The sequence below is a fragment of the Passer domesticus genome, chromosome 4, assembly GCF_036417665.1.
Source record: "Passer domesticus isolate bPasDom1 chromosome 4, bPasDom1.hap1, whole genome shotgun sequence".
NCBI lineage: Eukaryota > Metazoa > Chordata > Aves > Passeriformes > Passeridae > Passer > Passer domesticus.
This window is the reverse complement of record NC_087477.1, coordinates 39,105,867-39,123,248: the sequence shown is the minus strand read 5'-3', so window position 1 is coordinate 39,123,248 and position 17,382 is coordinate 39,105,867. Positions and strand designations below refer to the sequence as shown.

The window sequence follows — 17,382 nt, the reverse complement described above, 5'->3', positions numbered from 1 at the left end:
ATTGCAAGGTAAATGATGGACCTGTTTTGGAGCATGAGGTATACAGTACAGACAGAACCATGATGCAGCTCAGAAAAACTTGATTGATCAGAAGTGCCTCATATAGTTTGGAGAGCATTTTGGTGGGCAGAAGAACATAAGGAGATCTCTCTTGTTTCTTTGTTCAGGATTTACCCAGACACCTGGAAGAGTTAAATCAGTATTTTGCCCTCACTGCAGAACTAAACTAACTCGTGGGGTAGGTTAGACCCCAGTTTCTTCTGAAATGATGCCTTTTAGCATCATAATGAAATCAGCCGTCTTTGCTGTAGGAGGTGATGTTTGTAACCATCAGGGCTCCCTGTTCAGCAGGGATGCTGGCTGGGGCAGCTATGTGTTAAAAGGAACAGGGAGTCTGTTTTCTCTGGTGCTCAGCACAGCAGTGGCTGTGGCTGCTCTGCTACTGGGCTGGGAATGAGAAAGCTATGAGCAAAGAGTGTGTTTGCCCCACAGTCCTATCCTAGCAAGTGGGGAGATGCTTTTGTTGATTGCTCAAGCAGTCTCTGGAGCTTGTTATTCCTTGAATTCTTGCAATCAAAGCAGGATGACCCACAGAGAAAGATGCTGTAGATCAGTGTGAGTTTTGCTGATTAAAATATGCTGTTTATGCTGTGAGGAAAGCCTGGGCCTCCTACTCCTACACACCTGTCCATGCATGTGTTCAGTCATTTCTCACACAGATTCCTTCTCCTATAAATGAACAGCCTCTTCTGTCCCTTACTACCCTCCTTCTCTGCCTCAGGCCATCACTCCTGCTGTCACAGGAGAATCTGGGGTGTCAGAATGACTTGTGTGTCTTGGCTGGTGTGAGCAGGCAGCTACCTGTGCCCATGGATTCAGGCCATGCAGGAAGGTTGATTTAGTGCCCTGATGCTGGCAGGAGGCGTGATGCTGCAGCTGAGCAGGGTGACCAGGGACCCTGCCACCTCCCATGTGTGTCTGTGCATGCCAAGGGACAGGCAGTGCTGAGGTTTGGCTGGGAGATGCTGTAGGGAGGAGAAACCTGCCTGCAGTCATTTCACAGGATCTCAGTTTTCCTGAGTTCCTGCTGCATAAACTGTTGGAGTGTGTGTCTGCTCTAATTGGATTTCCTGTGAAGGACTTCAGGACTCCCCTTGCGTATTCATGCTTGGATATTAGGAAAAAGGGGTCATTGGAGTTAGAGTCTGCAGGTAATGTCATATAGATTTATGGCACAAGTTTGAGAAAGAATGCCTCTCATTATCCAAACAATTATAGGTTACGTTGCTGACAAAAGGATTTAAAACGATTTCAGAACTATAGTAAAAATAGTTGATTTTTAAAAAATATTTCTGTACATTCTTTCAGTGGTTTTAGGGAAGCTGATGGCTACTAGATAGAGAACTAATTTTTAAGCAAAACAGTTTGAGAAACTAGGAGATCTGTGCTTGCCCAAAATACATGGAGAAGAGCTTTCTCCTCTCACCTTCATACAGATTTCACTGTAGTTTTAGGTCAGAGTGCACAAACAGGAGTAGGATTTATCTTTTCCCCCTCTTCTTAAAGTAAAGGCAAGGGGATTAAAGGAGGGAAGGGCCAGAACTTTGCCAGGATCTCACTGCACACAGAGAGCTTAGTGGGATTCAGCCTCTTGGCTAAATAAGGAGTCTAAAGGAGCTATAGTAAGGCTGGATTACAAAACAGGTATTTCTTATTTCCTCCCTGAGACCTGCAGTCAAGGTCTCTTAGAATATTTAGGAAGCTAATCTGTCTGTTATATTTAGTGAGGGAAGCCTGATTTCTGATTTCTTCCCTTTTTAATAATAGGCCATCCTGTAAGTCCAGCCTGTGCCCCGAGTAGATGTGAATCTTCATTTCTGTCCTTAATTGTGCACATACAGGACATTTTTGTACTGCCAGGCAGGCAAGTCAGAGAAGAGCAGCAAGAAACGGGGTCTCCAGTGGGCATGGGAATCCCTCCCCATCCCTCTGGGAGCAGGGCTCGTGGCTGGGCTTGCCAGGGAACAAGCTGATGCTGGTGGGCACAGACCCAACCCTCCAGGATCCAGGGCAGTGGGGTTTCAGGGCCAGTGTTTGCAGGACACAGAGATGAGCTGCAGGAATAAAAGCATGTCCACCCTGATTCATTAACACACCCAAAGCTTGCACTTCACAGGGCACAGCTCTGACATACTTTTTTATGCTATGGTAGATGCACTATTTCAAGGCTATCCAGTTATTTGAAGTAGGATAAAACTCTCCTGATAATCTGATATCCTTGGAGATTAGAGCATGTTTTTTTCCTGTTGCTACATACAGGCGTATCTTTCTTTCACTCTTGCTCAGCTGGGTGATGTCTCAAGGCATAACTGCAGCCTAGTTAGAAATATCATCCCACTGATTTTCCCAGTGGAAGGTTTGTTTGTGAAATCCTGGTTTGGGAAATAGTCAAATGGCTGGACATTTTGTAATTATACTTGTAATATTGGACACCTAATACAGATTTCTCAGATGGCTGTTTTGCTTGTCATTCAGCTTTGGTTTGTGATAATGTATGTTTCAAGTTTCTTTCACTCAACTAGAAAAAGTGGGTAAAAAGCAATTTCCTTTTTCAGGTGCCACAGAATCTAAGCATGGTCATCAAGGAGTCTATACATTATTCACAAAGCATATTCCGAGTGTAGTTTTCAGGTACAGTTAGATTTTCTTTTTGAGCAGCTCACTACTCCCCTGAAACAGCAGCAAGGAAATAGCAATGTTGCTGCTTCATAACATGTTACGACAAGTTTGATGGGGTTTGGCCACACAGCATTCAGCTGATGGTTAAGTGACTGGGAAAAAGCCCCTTGTTTTTTTACTAAAAAAAAAAAAAGTGTTAGTCCTTATTTCTCCAGAGAAGGTCTTGGACTTGTGACCCAAAGGTACCTAAAAATTTCTGCTTGTGTGTGTGTGTGCATGGGAAACTGTCACTTCTAAGCCTGTCTCGTGATAGCTGGATGTGGGGTGGTTATTTTTGTTGGTAATACTATCTGTCTCACAGGGGAGAGGAGAAGCCAGCTCTATTTATAGTTCAGATTCTCTGTCAAATGCTATCTTTCACAACAGTTTTATAAACGCTGTGTGACAGATTCTAAACTGGCACAAGCGAGCAGAACAAGAGAATTGTGCCAATTCATGTTAGACGAGAGCGCCAGCAAAACCATCACGAGGGTCAGGCAGCCCTTCAGTGAGCCACCATGGAACACATCTGCCAGTGCAAGTGCTGCTGTGGGTGGCATTAAATCCTGCACTGCCCTTCCAGGGAAGGCAAACCCTGGAGGGGCAGTGCCCCAGCTGCAAAGCCCTGTGCCCTGCGAGTGATCGGGCTGGGGGAGCCCAGCAGAGGTGGGGGAAAGTGGAGAATACACTTTGCAGCAGGCAGACTCAGGAGATGGGCTTCTTATGCCATAACATTTTATAAACTCATCCTAAAATTAACTCCTATTGGTCACTCCCTAGTGCTCAGTGGGAAAGTGTGTATTAGGCATGCAGAATTAAAGTAATACCATGACAGGAGCAGCCTGTTTTCCATTTTAAACCCAATAGCTAAATAATACAGAAAATTCTTTAAAGCACTTCAGTTTCATAGGAATCTGAGGGCAATTTGACATATAGATGGATGTGGATGGGGGTTCAGAGCCCCTGTCTGACCATCTCAGGCTTTTTTCTTTAAACTACCATGAATAAGATGTGGAGCTCCAGCACAAAGGAGAGTTAGTTAAGGTAAGTAGAAACCTGTGTGGAAGAGTAAGAGAAAATAAATTATTGAAAATAGACTTGTGAAATGAGTCTTAGCCAAATGCATGGGAGATTTGAGGTCAGCTCTCTTGCTAGTCATGTATTGAATCAAATGAGCTAAAGCCAGTGGGAAATACTGTGAAAGCCACATCCCAGTCTAGCCAGTATGCTTGTGGTTCATCTGGTTAGTCACTCAGCTGTAGGAGACATCTGTTAAGCAAACTGTCTTATCTAACAATGCCTTCTTTGTTGCTGGGGGTTTTTAATGTGTTGTTTCTCTCTTTTCTTGTCTTACTCTGCTGTTGGGAGTGGCTTTTTGTCTTCTACCTCTGTGCAGAACCAAGATCATATTCTTTGCAGTTCCTGAGTCAGACCCATTTGCTGCAAGCTTTTCGCAGTCTCTTGGTGGGACAGGCCTAGCAGCTTCTTCTAGAGCTGTTTTCCATTGGCATAGGGAGCATTGATACCACAAAACCCTTGGACTGCACCTCCTGAACAAGTCTAGAAGCTGAAGGAGCCCCTTGGAGAGCTGTAATGGTGCTAGATTCAAGCCACTGTTGTTGCTGTTTGTAGCCACTTGCAGATATTCAGGCTGGGAGATGCCACTGTCCCTAAGAGCTGAACGTTTAAGTCACATTGATTGTGATGTACTGGGAGAAGAAAAATGTCTCTCTGGCATAGATAACCAGTGATGCAGACACCTACAAAGGAACATGAAGTTAGTTTTTATCTTTTTACCTTTCCAAGCCTATTATCAGCAAATCCAGTTTGGCTTGCTTTTCTTATAGAGGAGGTATCAGAAATGCTGCCTCTGTGGGCAGCAGTGTTATCTCTTCTGATCTATTGGGCAGAATCAGCCACTCAGATTCTCTGAGGCTGAGCATAAGTCAGCAGTTTTGCCTTGTCTTCCCCTGCCAGAAATAAGAACCTTTTCCTCAAGGATTAAGCTTTGTTGATTCACAGAGGTGTAGCATTTGCAAATAATTAAAACTGTGTTTTGATATGGAAGAGCATAGTTTGCTGCTGCAGTTTTGGACGCCTTTTCTGCCTTTTCATTTATGTTGGGACTGAGAAATACATATGCATAATGTCTTCAGAACAGTCAGGAATCAGTGCCTGCTCTCACTCCAAATGTAGCTGTTATTTTCAACGGGGAAGGTTTTTTCCATGTCATACAGCACTACAAAAAGGGATGATCAGTTTTGCCTTTATTCACCTGATCAGTGTATTATTTGCCTTTATCCATCCTTCAGCATCCATCAGTTTATTCATGTACCTTCGTACATTGAATTACCTTTATTTTCCTGTGCCTGAGAAGGCATTTAAATGTGCAAGTAATTTAATCCACACCTGAAAACACTGGAAAAGCAGTTTCAGGTTGATTTCAAAATATTACAAATGCCTCAGTCAATAATCTCTTCTTCCATGGAAGTAAATAATTCTTGCATTTATGCCCTAAGGATTTTCACATACAGTCCTTTCAGAACGGAACAAATTGAATGCTTACTTGGGCACAGTATCAGACCAAAATTTTAAAGTGTTTTAGCTAGTGGAAATCACTCTTTTTTAGAGTCTTTAGTTCTTCATTGTACTACCATTGTCTTCCAACCTGCTGGATTTTATTATTCATGTTAGCTCACTAATTTATTCTTTCTGAAAATCTGTAAGAATTAGTAATTCTTTTTTATAGCAAAGAGCATTTTTAACTATTTTCATATCCCTCGCAACTTGAATGTTGCTGTGTGTGTTTATGAGGGAAAAGCTTTTCCTTATTACTTTGCTTCAGGATGACTTCTCAGGGTTCAGAGCCCAGTTTCTCAAGGGCCAGATGCAGGCAGGAGGGTCCCGTGCTGCTGAGGTGTGCCAGCTTTGCGCTGCTGGTGACCCTTGTCTCTTGGCAATCGCCACTCGGCCCCTGGCACCTCATATCTGGTAAGGACAGGATTCAAGGAAATTATTAACTGGCATATACAGTGGCCTGGTTTGCACAACATTTGACATTAAAACTGGCCCTTACTCCATCTGTGTGCTTTGGAGTGGAACCAGGAACTAAATTTAGCAGGTCCTGGCTCCAGGGTGAGCATGGCTGTCGGTCCTGCCTGCGGTGCTCACTGTGACCTGCTTTCCTATTGGTTTACAAAGAGAGGAGCTTCCCTGACAGTTTTCACATTTTTGGAATGACATAGGTCAGTTTTGTTCTGCTCTTTTGCTGATTATTTAGACATAAATATAGCACTGCTTCACTAATTATGCTTTCTGTGTGGTGAATAAATACTGCTCAGCAAGACAAGCAGCTACTTGGTTTAGTAGAAGAGCTGAAAACAAAAGGGATGTTGAAATTCTTATCTGCTTTTTAGTATTTAAACCTTCAAAGTAATTGGATACCGGCTTTCAAGTTTTTCTTCTAGCTAGAAGTTTCTGTCTTAGAAACTTGATGCTTTTTTAGAATAAACAGAGCCAGAAGTCTGACTCCAGACACCAGTATCAGATGACCTGCATTAAGAGTGGGGACCTCAGTGTTGCTGACTGCCAATGTTTTTCCAGATAGTAGCAGCAAAAAGGGCTTATGCCAGCTCTGTGTCACCAAAGGCTCCTCTCTGATCAGTCCAACTCACTCTACAACACCTTTGAAGATAACTAAGTCACCTTCCCAGCTGCACTCAGATCATATCCCGAATGGTACAGGCTGTCAAACTAGATAATATTTCTATATTCTTGTCTGTGATGGTAATTTTGTTCATTATTTTTCCCTCTTGACAAAAAGAACTAATTTGATACTTGAATTTTAAAGATACAGCTCCTGAATTGGTAAATTTTGAGATAGTTTCAGTGCAGTACTGAAAATACTGATTTTTGTCACAAAACAGGCATAACAAGGTACTACTGACTCTGGCATTTCAGGAAACTGTTTGTAAAAGAGAAATTCCTTTCAGGCCCTCCTTTAGTTATCAGTGAAGTAGTGACAACTGAAAAAGCAACACAATAAGAGTCACCTGCTGCACCCTTTCCAAGTGAGAAAGGTAGGGTCTGACTGTAGGGTCAAGTCAGAGTAGTGTTGCGCCCATGATGAAGAAAAATTGTGCAGAAAGTAACAGACTTCTTTCAAAGCAACTCTCTGCGTTTTTGTGACTGAGGTGACACCTTTCTGTTTCTCCAGCAATGCCATCGGTCCCCTCGTCGCACTCTGGCTTATCTACGAGCAAGGTGCTGTAATGCAGGAAGCATCAACTCCCATCTGGCTGCTGTTCTATGGAGGTGTTGGGATCTGTGTGGGCCTCTGGGTCTGGGGAAGAAGAGTTATCCAGACTATGGGTAAAGACCTCACTCCAATCACGCCATCAAGGTAGGTCCACAGGTGTCATTGTGGTTGTGTGAACTTTGTGTGTGAGCCAGTCTGAGAAATTGCTGTTCCAGTATTTTGTTTGTAATGCAGTTTGCTGGATTTGCTGTGCTTTGATTTTAATGATAACCTGGCTTTGACTTCTCCGTCTTTCTAAAAAAAAAAAAAAGAAAGAAGCAAAAAAGGAGAAAAAGAAAGCATGAGAAAAAGAAAGAGAGAAAGGAAAAAGGATAACCCTGTAATACTGGATGTGTTTAAGGCATAGAGGTCTGCATGAACAGACAGCAGAGTCTTCTGCTGATGACCTAATTAGCGTGGTAGAAGGTACATTTGAAAATGGCAAGATTACAGTGGCTTTCCCAGTGTGCTTGAGACCGTTAAACCCATATGTATTCATTACAGTAATTTTTGTCTTTAATGCATACTCGACCTCTGCTGGTGCATAACTGAATTACTAATTAGGCACGATTCACCAGAGCATAGAGTAGCGAAGGTCTCTGACGCAATGAGCCGCGCAGACGGGGTACTGCAGATGACTAGCCCGTGCTGTTCCCATTGTTCAGCCCTTTCTTGTTCTCTTAACTTACTCACATGACCAAAAATCGGTTGGAGATAAAACAGTCGAAAGAAGAAACGGGTAAGACTTTGGCACGCTGCATGGTATCAGTCCGAGCTGATGCAAAGAGTGATTGTGAAGTGTTTTCTTATGCTTCCCGCAGTGGATTCACTATTGAGTTGGCTTCGGCGTTCACAGTTGTGGTAGCTTCCAATGTTGGACTTCCTGTCAGTACTACACACTGCAAGGTATGCCTTTGCCCAGCGACTGCAGTCAAGGCAGTCTGGACTATTCATCTTAAAATTGTGCTGCTCGAGCCAGGGATAATGGCACGGTGAGGGGAAAGCAGCCGCTGACAGAGGATGGTTAGGTAGGGGTGCATCAGCACATCTCAGTAATCAGACTTCCAGAAAATGCGTTGGAGTTGTCACATTAAAGTCACTGGAACTGGCCACAGCATGAACTCCGTAGCTGCTGGTGAAGAAAAATAGCACTTACAAAACCTGACCTCAATTTTAAAGCAAATGATTGCAAGGAAGAGCCTGGTTTCCTCTGACGGTGCCATTTGAACCTGGTCGGGTACCATTTCTCCCTTGTTCAGAGGCTGCGCACCATTCATCATTTATACTTGACTTTCTTGATAAGTGCATGGCATGGGATTTCCTGCATATAACTCTTTTACTACAGGTTTTCCATCTGTCTTTTTTTTTTTTTTATTTCTTCACAGTGGATTTTGCATTGAAGTAATGTGTGCGCTAACGGTACTTGTAGCCTCAAATGTGGGTATTCCAATAAGCTCCACCCATTGCAAGGTATTGGAGTTTGCAGTGATACTATCAGTAAATCACATCACTAGGACAAACCATAACAAAATCTGGGAGATACCGACTGTTGCAGATTGCCTTCACTGTGCCATGCCCTGCAGATCGTGACCGCAAAATAACAGGGCTCACTTTTAAAGGCAGTACAGCCAAGCAAAGTCAGCATTATAACTAATTGCACAAAAGTCTGGACTGTCTTTCACCCCCCTACATGGTTGTACTGAACTAATATAGACATATTAAAATAACATAGATTCGTAGTCTGTGTGAACCCAGTTACATGTATTTTAAACCACCTGTATGAAAAACACTGCTACATCATTAAGCTAATATTTTAATGTCTCTCTTCTTTTAAACCAACTTGTCCTCACTTTTGTGCATTGTAATACAAAATCCGGCCCTTGCAATTAGTCCTTTGAACAAGGTACTTTGATTTTTTGTTTGGTTTTTTTTTATTTATTTTTATTAGAAAGAGCACTTTGTAGTATAGATACAGACTGGGTAATGAGCACAATTTAATTGTGTCATGAAGACATTTATGTAGCTTGTAGACATGAGGGAGCATGTGGACATTTACACTTCTGGAAGAACATAATGGGAATTTGGAATTTTGTTCCCTGGGAAATTCTCAGGACAAATATCCTGTCTTTTTTCCTTTGTTTCTCCATGGACTCTCAAGCTCCTGAACATGCAGAGCTGTTTGTTTCTTTCACCCTCTGGCAGGATCTGGGGAAGCCCCTCCAAAATCATAGACCCCAGAATGGCAGCCCCTCTGTGTCATTGCACGCCACCAAGACCAAGTCCTAAAAAAAGACAGTCCTTGTAGGATTCACTGCTGCACCCTGGGGAGCTATGAGCCCCTGCCTGGGGCTGGGACAGGCAGGTTTCTGGGGATAACTGCTCCATGGCATGGCAGGCAGGCTGGCAAAAAGCCTGGCAGCCTTGCCTGTGACATTGACCTGCTTTCCAGTAAAACAGTCAGTGAAATCCACACATCCTGCAAAATGGTCAAAGTTGGTTCAATTGGTCTTTTTCTAGTGCAAACCATTTCTTCAGAAAGCCTTCCTCTATTGCAAAATCATTTATTTCTTCTACCCTGGTGCTCTTTGAGAAGCAGCCAAGACTGAGCTGCTCTGAAAGGCCGTTCAGATTTCCTGGCATTGACAGAACTCTGGTTCCTCTGAATCAAGCAGGGAGGGGAAAAATAATAACAATGTTATCCACTTCTAAAAATGCTAGCCTGAAACCACCTCCCTTTAGGCTGACTGGTATATCAAATGCATGATGAAGAATTTGCCAGGGAGAATAATACAGCTTTGATTACCCCAGTTGCGTGCCTGAAACACTTCTAGCCAACTGTTGTAAAAGAGAAAACATACTTTGGTCTCCAAACAAATAGACTGAATTTAAAAAGAAAATGTCTTGGAAGCCAGAAGCTAATGAGAGGGGTATTCATTCACTCAATGCAGCTAAAAGCTTGGTCTTTTCTAACTGCAGAGCCAAATAGTTCTTTTTTAAAAATACTTCCATAAAAGCAGCTAATGTGGTTAGTCTGTGTCTGCTCCCTGTAGCTTGCTGTATCTCATTAGATGGATCATTCTTAATGGGAAGATCCACTTTGAAATAGGATTAGACTGTTCCAGGGATGTCATGTTATTATAACTGACTCTGTTTCAGCAAAATGAGATCCTGAGTTGAAAGATCCTAAGTGAGCAGCACAAGATAAAGCAAACACTTGTAACTGATGTATTCTTGTACCCCTTGCTTTCTTTGAGGGCCAGGGAAGGAATAAAAGAATTGTTAAATATCATTTGATCTATGTGAAAATGCCTGGCTGAAAGTGCTGTCAGCCACTGAATCAAAAATGCCTTTTTAAAAATCAGCAGAAAAATTATTTATCCTTAGAAATCCAAAAGAAAATGGGTTTGAGGTGAGCCTAATCTTGAGCCTCCAGCATCAGGGATTGGCGTTCTTTTCCTCAATATTTGCTCCACTGCAAAATAGCATTTGCTTGAGTGGAAGCCCTACTGTCAGTCAACTGAATGTATATCAGCTGGATACACTGATGGCAAAGAAGGAGCAGCATGAAACAGATGAGGTGGAGGGAAACCTTTTTGAGGTGAAATAGTAGACTGTAATGAAAAATGGAGACCAAGTATGAAGCTCTGAGCAGCAGTTTTGAGATCTTGTAGCAGATGTGGTTGCAAACTGGAGGTTGGGAGCAGGAATAAAAGCATTTAGCTTCTGGGGAAGGTTTGTCAAGCCCTCTCAGATCAGGATCTACCTTTGGTCCTAAACCAGAGCCTTTGGTCTGCATGAGCTGGTCACTGTCCCATGTGCCTGTCCCACGTCTATGGCCAAGCAGCTTTTTCACTCTCAGTGCCTGCTGAGAGCCTGAACTGCACCTTCATCTTTGCTACAGGTCCAAGAGGAGAGGAAAGACCCTTGAAAGCCTCCAAGTCAAGAGGGCTTGGAGTAAATACCTTATCTTTTGAGCCTCCAAAGGAATCTGTGGGTCTGAATGCAGTAGCCACACTGTGGCTGCACCAGTTCAACCTCCCCTGGGATTTAGCACTGAAAAGCCAGGGTAGTGTGAATGCGTATCTTCCCTTTCTGCTGCCCAGGTGGGCAAACGATCATATTGAGTCTTAGAGTGCCTGTTTGTTCTCAGATTGGAGATTTAGAAATAAGCATTTCTTAGTTGTAACAGAGTGTGTTCATGTACAGATAAAATTAGAGTGCAGCAGTTAAATGGTTTTCCTCTGCAAAAGTGACTTTGCTGAGGTCATTCTGTCAGCTCCATTTTGCCATTATGATTTTGCGGTTTTGAAAAATATTCTCTGTTGCTATGATTGAATTATTATGTTCTGTGTGTTCTTGTTATACAGCATTGCACAGGAACAAGAGAGCCAAAAGCATTTCTGTAATGCTTTAAGCAGAGCATACTGAAGGCAAACTGCACTGGTTTCAAACCAATCTCGAAGTAGATGCCATCTGAAATTCTACAGAAGGTGTAGTGTGCCTACACCCAAGGATTAGCTACTCTCCTAACCTCTAGTCCATCAAAAATCACTATTAATAAACTAAACTTTAATAATGTTTTAAACAGATTGCCAATGCCATCATTGCTGATACCATTTAAATTTCAGGAAGGACTCGGAGATTAGTGTATGTAGACTCAGTAAGTGCACTTGCTCAGTAACACACACCAAATGAGCCTAACATCTGAGCTGCTGAAAACCCAAATGCTGTTTCCTCAGGTTAATGCTTTGATGTAGTCACAAGTGTGGGGTTCCTCTTCACCTAGATACACCTCCACCTCCTAAATACACTTACTCCTCCTAATTGCATAACAGCATATTGGTCACTCCAGGAGTATTCAGATGAAATATTATCTAATAGATTTCCTTATTGGGTCAAACTTCCAACAGAGACCTTATTGGTCGTAGAATATCAAGTTTAGTTTTCCCCTGTTCTGTCACAGGCACCCTACAGGGTTGTCCACAAGTAACTCTTCTCCAAAAAGAAATGTTCAGCAGTAGTTAGAAGCCAAACAGGTGTTAGCAAAATATGCAGATTTGATATCCCCATACTACCTTTCCCTGATTCTCTGTACTCCTGGCATGTATAATTTTCCTGGCTCTGTACAAGGGGAGCAACCCATCTTTTGATCTATAGGCAGGGACTGATACTCCCATTAAAAAAATAAGCAGAGAGGCAGGGATGGCACTTCAGGGAGCACATGCCCAGCTGTGTCTTGGAGTTTCCTTACCTTCAAAATAGGATATTTCTTCCACATTTCTTGCTGCTTTACCGTGCACTTTGAATAGACTTACACTGTTTTTGCTAACAGCATGGAAAGCACTTCCAGGGCAGAAAGAAAATGTAGTCTTTCTGAAATTTTTGTATCATTTTTCATTGAAAATGTTTTTTCAGTCCAATTTGATTTCTTAAAAACTGATATGCTGGGTTTATACCTGAGCTTATAAACTGAAAATACCTTTGAAGGAAGAAAAAGTTGCAGCTTTGCCCATAACTTGGTGTGTTTTGTCTACAAAACCACTGACCTACCCAGCTGCCTTGGTAGCAGTGCCTTTGAAGGATATCTTGGTGTTTTATCCATTCCCCACCATCCTCTTAGTGTCTGGATAGTTAGTGTGCCCTGTAATATAGTCTGGTGCCTTTGTCTGCAAGACAGGATTTGAGTTCTGGATGCTTTGCTTGGCTAGCTGGTCTAGAAGAGGTTGTTTCCCCCACGGGGCTCAGACTGAAGGATTTGATGTACTGGGTCTAAGCCCGCGCTGCCTTTCTGTCCCCTGCCAAGCCACCATCACTGCCACAGGGTGGGCTCAGCTGCTTTTACCTTGCCACTGCCATCCTTCAGTGTTGGAATATGGATGTGGTGGTTTGAGTCAGAGCTGTGTGCTGGGCTGTGAGCTGCACAGAGAGGCTCAGCAGCTGCTGGGTGAACAGGCAGGGCATCCCAAACCAGCAGCAGGGCAGGCAGGTGGGACAGGATCCATACTGGCTGTCCTGGCCTGCCCCATGCAGTGCTCTGCAGCAGAGCCTTACAAACAGCTTTCCTGGTGTTTTCCTGATTTAAACTGCAATCAGGCCAATGGTATTGAACACTTGCTCTCTCTCCTGAGGACTGAGTCAGGTGGAGGGCTGCCTCAGTTGCACGGAAGGCTCATGTAGGAGTTAGCAGGGCAGAGGAAAACTCACCAACATATTTTATTGCCTTTGGCTGACCCCAAGACCGATGAGAAATAGGACAACATTGAAAAACAAAGGTTTAAGTCCCCTGGAAGTGTCACCCTCCTGCCACACACCATTGTCATCCTCAGGGGCTTCTTTATCTCAGGACATCACTTGGTATCAGCTGACTGGCATTGGTGTGGCCCTGGGCATGTTACAGGTGCTCAGACCTTCCCCTCACACCTTGTCTCTCTCTCTCTCGCCCACGCTCCCAAGGTTGGCTCCGTGGTGGCCGTCGGCTGGATCCGCTCCAAGAAAGCCGTGGACTGGCGCCTGTTCCGCAACATCTTCCTGGCCTGGTTTGTGACTGTGCCGGTGGCCGGCTTGTTCAGCGCCGGCGTGATGGCGCTGCTGATGTACGGGATCCTGCCTTACATTTGAGGAGCTTCCTCTGCTGGGAAAAGGGGAAATGGCCGAGCTACTACCGATGGGAGAAGCGTTCCCGTGAAAGAAGCAGTCAGAGAGGATCCATCTTCCATACCTAACTTCTTATCTACTGTACATAACAATGTGTCATATTGGTGACATGGTGATGTGGTGCCATTTCTTATATATTAAAGAAATATATATGCATATAGTAGGTAACAATACCTAAGTTATATCATCAGTGGGGTGAAAATAATTGCCTAGAACTTAATATTTAGTAAAATTTGTACATAGTGTATCATTTTGGTGGCTATTTTTTAATCTTTTGAAGAAGAGTATGGATTAGGAAATGTTTCTTGTCCATTTGATATAAGAAGAAGCGAGGTACAGGACTGCGTAATACATGACTTTTTTAAAGCTATTAAGATACTGGAACAAAATAAAATGTGCAGAAGTGCTTTTCATAAAATAACTTTGTTCATATCATATTGATTTTCGTGTATCATAGCGTGATGGTTATGGCTGTGTAAATACTTATGAACAGTAACTTTTAAATGGTGCATTTCCCTTATATATTTTGGATAAGAAAGTTTAGGAAGTACCAAAGAAGCAGGGGAATAGCTTGCCGATATTATGTTGTTGTCTCCACGTGTGTTGTGTTTCCCCACCTCTGATTCAACGTTGTTTCACCGAGCTCCGGCCAGTGAGGCTGGGATAGTACTGTTCATGTCTTAATGTAACTTTAAAAAGAAAAAGCGCACACAAAAAATTAGTTCTCGTACTTAGTAGGCAGCCCATGGCTCTCCACATTAGCTGATAGTAGACTGACTTCATTTTGTGGGTTGATACTTGAGTATCTCACTGCTCACCTTCTCCCTCTTCCCTTCAAGTCGGAGCTCCCGGTTGTCCTGCTCTCGATTCCTGCGGGAGGACGGACTGACAGCCTGCCTCCCTCCCTCTCTGCATCCAGCCACAAGCACACACTCTCAGGTCCAGGAGCGGGGCCGTGAGCACACGGCACCCCCCGTGCAGAAGCGAAGGGCAGCAGCGGGCAGGAGAGGGCTCAGCCCTGGATTTGTGCTTGGAGGTAATGGGCGCCCATGGGAGTGCTGATCCACGCAGGGGAGTACTGAGCAGCTGCTGCCTCCCCCCTGGCGTGTCCCATGCCAGCCACAGCCAGGCAGCCTCCTGCTGTGCTGCCTACAGCAAGGAGGGGATGGGAGCCTGGCCCTGTGTGGATGGAGGTTGAATGGTAACCAGCATTAGGGATGAGATTTTTTTCACAGCAGCTCAGGGGAAAATGGCCAGCTACATCCCCTGCATGCCTTTGGAAAGCACAGTTGAGTGAAGGTTACTGATTTCTGCGTGGGAGGCAAAGGGCAAGGGGTGCCCAGAGGAGGTTGGGAATCTATTACTGTTTAAATGCTGCTAAAATTTTGATAAAATGTTCTTGGTACTCCATTGTGATTTTTCCATTGGTCATTCATACCAAATTTATAATAAAAATATAAACAGCCCCTGTAACTGCCTCTTGCGTTTTTGGAGTGTTACTCAGCCGTAATGGGAAGGCTCCCCAGGCAGTTAAAGCCTACTCCTTGGCATCTGCCGCCCTTTGTCCTTTGTCTGCTGTGGTCAGTGGGATCAAACCATGCTCTGTGTGGTGCTGACAAAACCTCCCTTTTCTTCCTGCTGTCCTGGCAGCCCCAGTGCCCAGCCTTGCTCTGCCCAGCCTTGGCTCACAGGCGTCTCTCAGTCGAGGTTTGGGAGCTCGTGGGCGGCTTCAGACACATTCCCTGGGCACTCGCTGCCTCCAAGTGCCTCCCTCACTCTGGCTCTCTTTCTGGGGCTCTGGAAGCATCCCTATTGCCATGGCACCATGGTGCTCACTTTCCAACCCCTCTGAAACCCTAGAGCTGTGGTATAAATAGTGCTGGCAAATGGGTGGGACTGTTGGGCAGCAGCTGAATGACCAGAGCAGTCAGTAAATGCACAGCGACAATTTGGGACCTGTGGAAAAGGGTGGAAGGGCTCACCTTATCTTAGCACTTGCATAAAGAAATGCCTGCCCAGTGGCCCAGCAGCTTCCCACCTTGTTTTATCTACAGAGACAAACCAGAGTTCTCTCACTGCAGCTGCAGCCCTGCCAGACACAGGCAGCATGCAGAGGGCTGTGCCAGCTCTGGGGGTATGTGATAATCCCCCAGCACACACAGCTGGGTGTCTGTCAACACACACATATATAAATAAAACTGCTGTGAGGGAAATGGCTGGCAAGGAAGCATCTCCAAAATATTCCTACCCCAGCTACAATAACCTTCACTGTGGAGGGAGATGGAAAATCCAAAGTGACTTTCTTCACACCACAGAGGTGTCCTTTGACACCCAGAAAAATAGAATCTGCTCAACTGGTGAAACAGGGTGCAAATATGGGCACAGTTAAAACACCCTTTGCTCAGGCAGGTTTAGGTTTCTTTTTTTAAAGTTTCAGGACCCTTGGTTTTGTGTTCCTCCTTTTGTGGAGCTTGCTTTAGTGACACTGATGATTGCTTTGATGGAGCATTGACTCCACCTGCTGGTTACCAAAAAGAAGTCTGAACTGGAGTAAGATTTTTATTGCCAATGTGTAGTTTTGTGAGCCTCCTTTTTCTAAGCAGTGAAGCAGAGCAGAAATTAATTATGCATAACAAAAATGTGGACTGTGCTCTTTCCAGGTGAAAATTGTAAATACAAATATTTAGTTATTTGTAATTTAGTTATTACAAATAACTAAATATAAATAACTAAATCTTACACACTCAGTTTAATTTCCAATATCTTAGGTTCTAGGAGAAAAAGGTATTACTGTTGCACTGAATGAAATTACATATTCATACTGATTGATACAAGAAGACTTTTCTTCTATTTGTCTCGCAAAAGTAACCAGTCACTTGCGTTCTTAAAACTAGGCTTTTTTTTAGCATCACTGAACTTCTGCAGTGGTGCTATTTTAGCACTGTATTGATGAGCAAACTCTTTATCCAGTGGTAGCATTGGTCTGAAAGATTTTATAAGCATATCACACCACTTATTCAACTAATTGCAGTTTTCAAAGGGCTACAATTTTTCCAAAGTGAAACAGTATTTTTAACTTGTACAAATATGCTGTGCTGTTACCAGCTTTCAGGTGCAGAGGTTTTTTTTTGTGTGAGAAGGTGAATGTGAATAACAAAAGCTTGTTTCCTTCCTTAACTGCAACCAGCTTCAAAACAAAGTCAGAGCCTGGAAACCAAGCACAAACAATGTCTGAGTTTCGTGACTTCTTGCATCTGCCCCAGCTGACAATAAACATCCAACTTCAGGAAGATGACTTCTCATCTGATAAGCCCTAAATTCAAGGATGTGACATGTGCTACTGCAGTGCAAATATTTACTGTAGATCATTATTCATTGCTGTGCTTCAGGAAGAGAACAAGGAGTGGCAGGTGTCCAGCTGATGGCCAGTCCTCTCCATCAGCCCCTGATGGACCTTCCCACATGATGGCACAGTGCGTGCCACTGCCTTTGCTGGGAGCAGCTCGTGCAGCTCACAGAATTCAAGCTGCTGCTGAAGAGCTTATTTCTGGTCTCTCATTGTAAGGACAGCTGGGGCTCTCTGCCTCTGAAAGCTGACTTCATTCACTAACTAGGGATATTTCACCAGTCCACATCCTCCCCTGGCACGAAGGGAGAAGATGCTTGTACCTGCAGATCAAGTTGCCAGTGTCAGGGAAAGGCAAGGAGGGTGT

The 17,382-nt window shown here is 43.8% G+C and overlaps 1 protein-coding gene across 8 annotated transcripts in view; it reads left to right on the top strand.

Moving 5' to 3' along the window:
- The window catches only part of SLC20A2 (solute carrier family 20 member 2), a 56,506-nt gene extending 41,364 nt beyond the window's left edge, over positions 1–15,142 (top strand). For 7 of the 8 annotated variants that reach the window (XM_064417231.1, XM_064417230.1, XM_064417233.1 and 4 more), the window contains exons 9-11: positions 6,935–7,120; positions 7,837–7,921; positions 13,469–15,142. In XM_064417231.1, coding sequence (XP_064273301.1) covers positions 6,935–7,120; positions 7,837–7,921; positions 13,469–13,633 — 436 coding nt within the window. In that variant the 3' untranslated portion in view covers positions 13,634–15,142. Of the gene's footprint in view, positions 1–6,934; positions 7,121–7,836; positions 7,922–8,400; positions 8,486–13,468 lie in introns of all 8 variants that reach the window. The other variant, XM_064417235.1, reaches the window with a different exon arrangement.
- Positions 15,143–17,382: the final 2,240 nt, after the last annotated feature.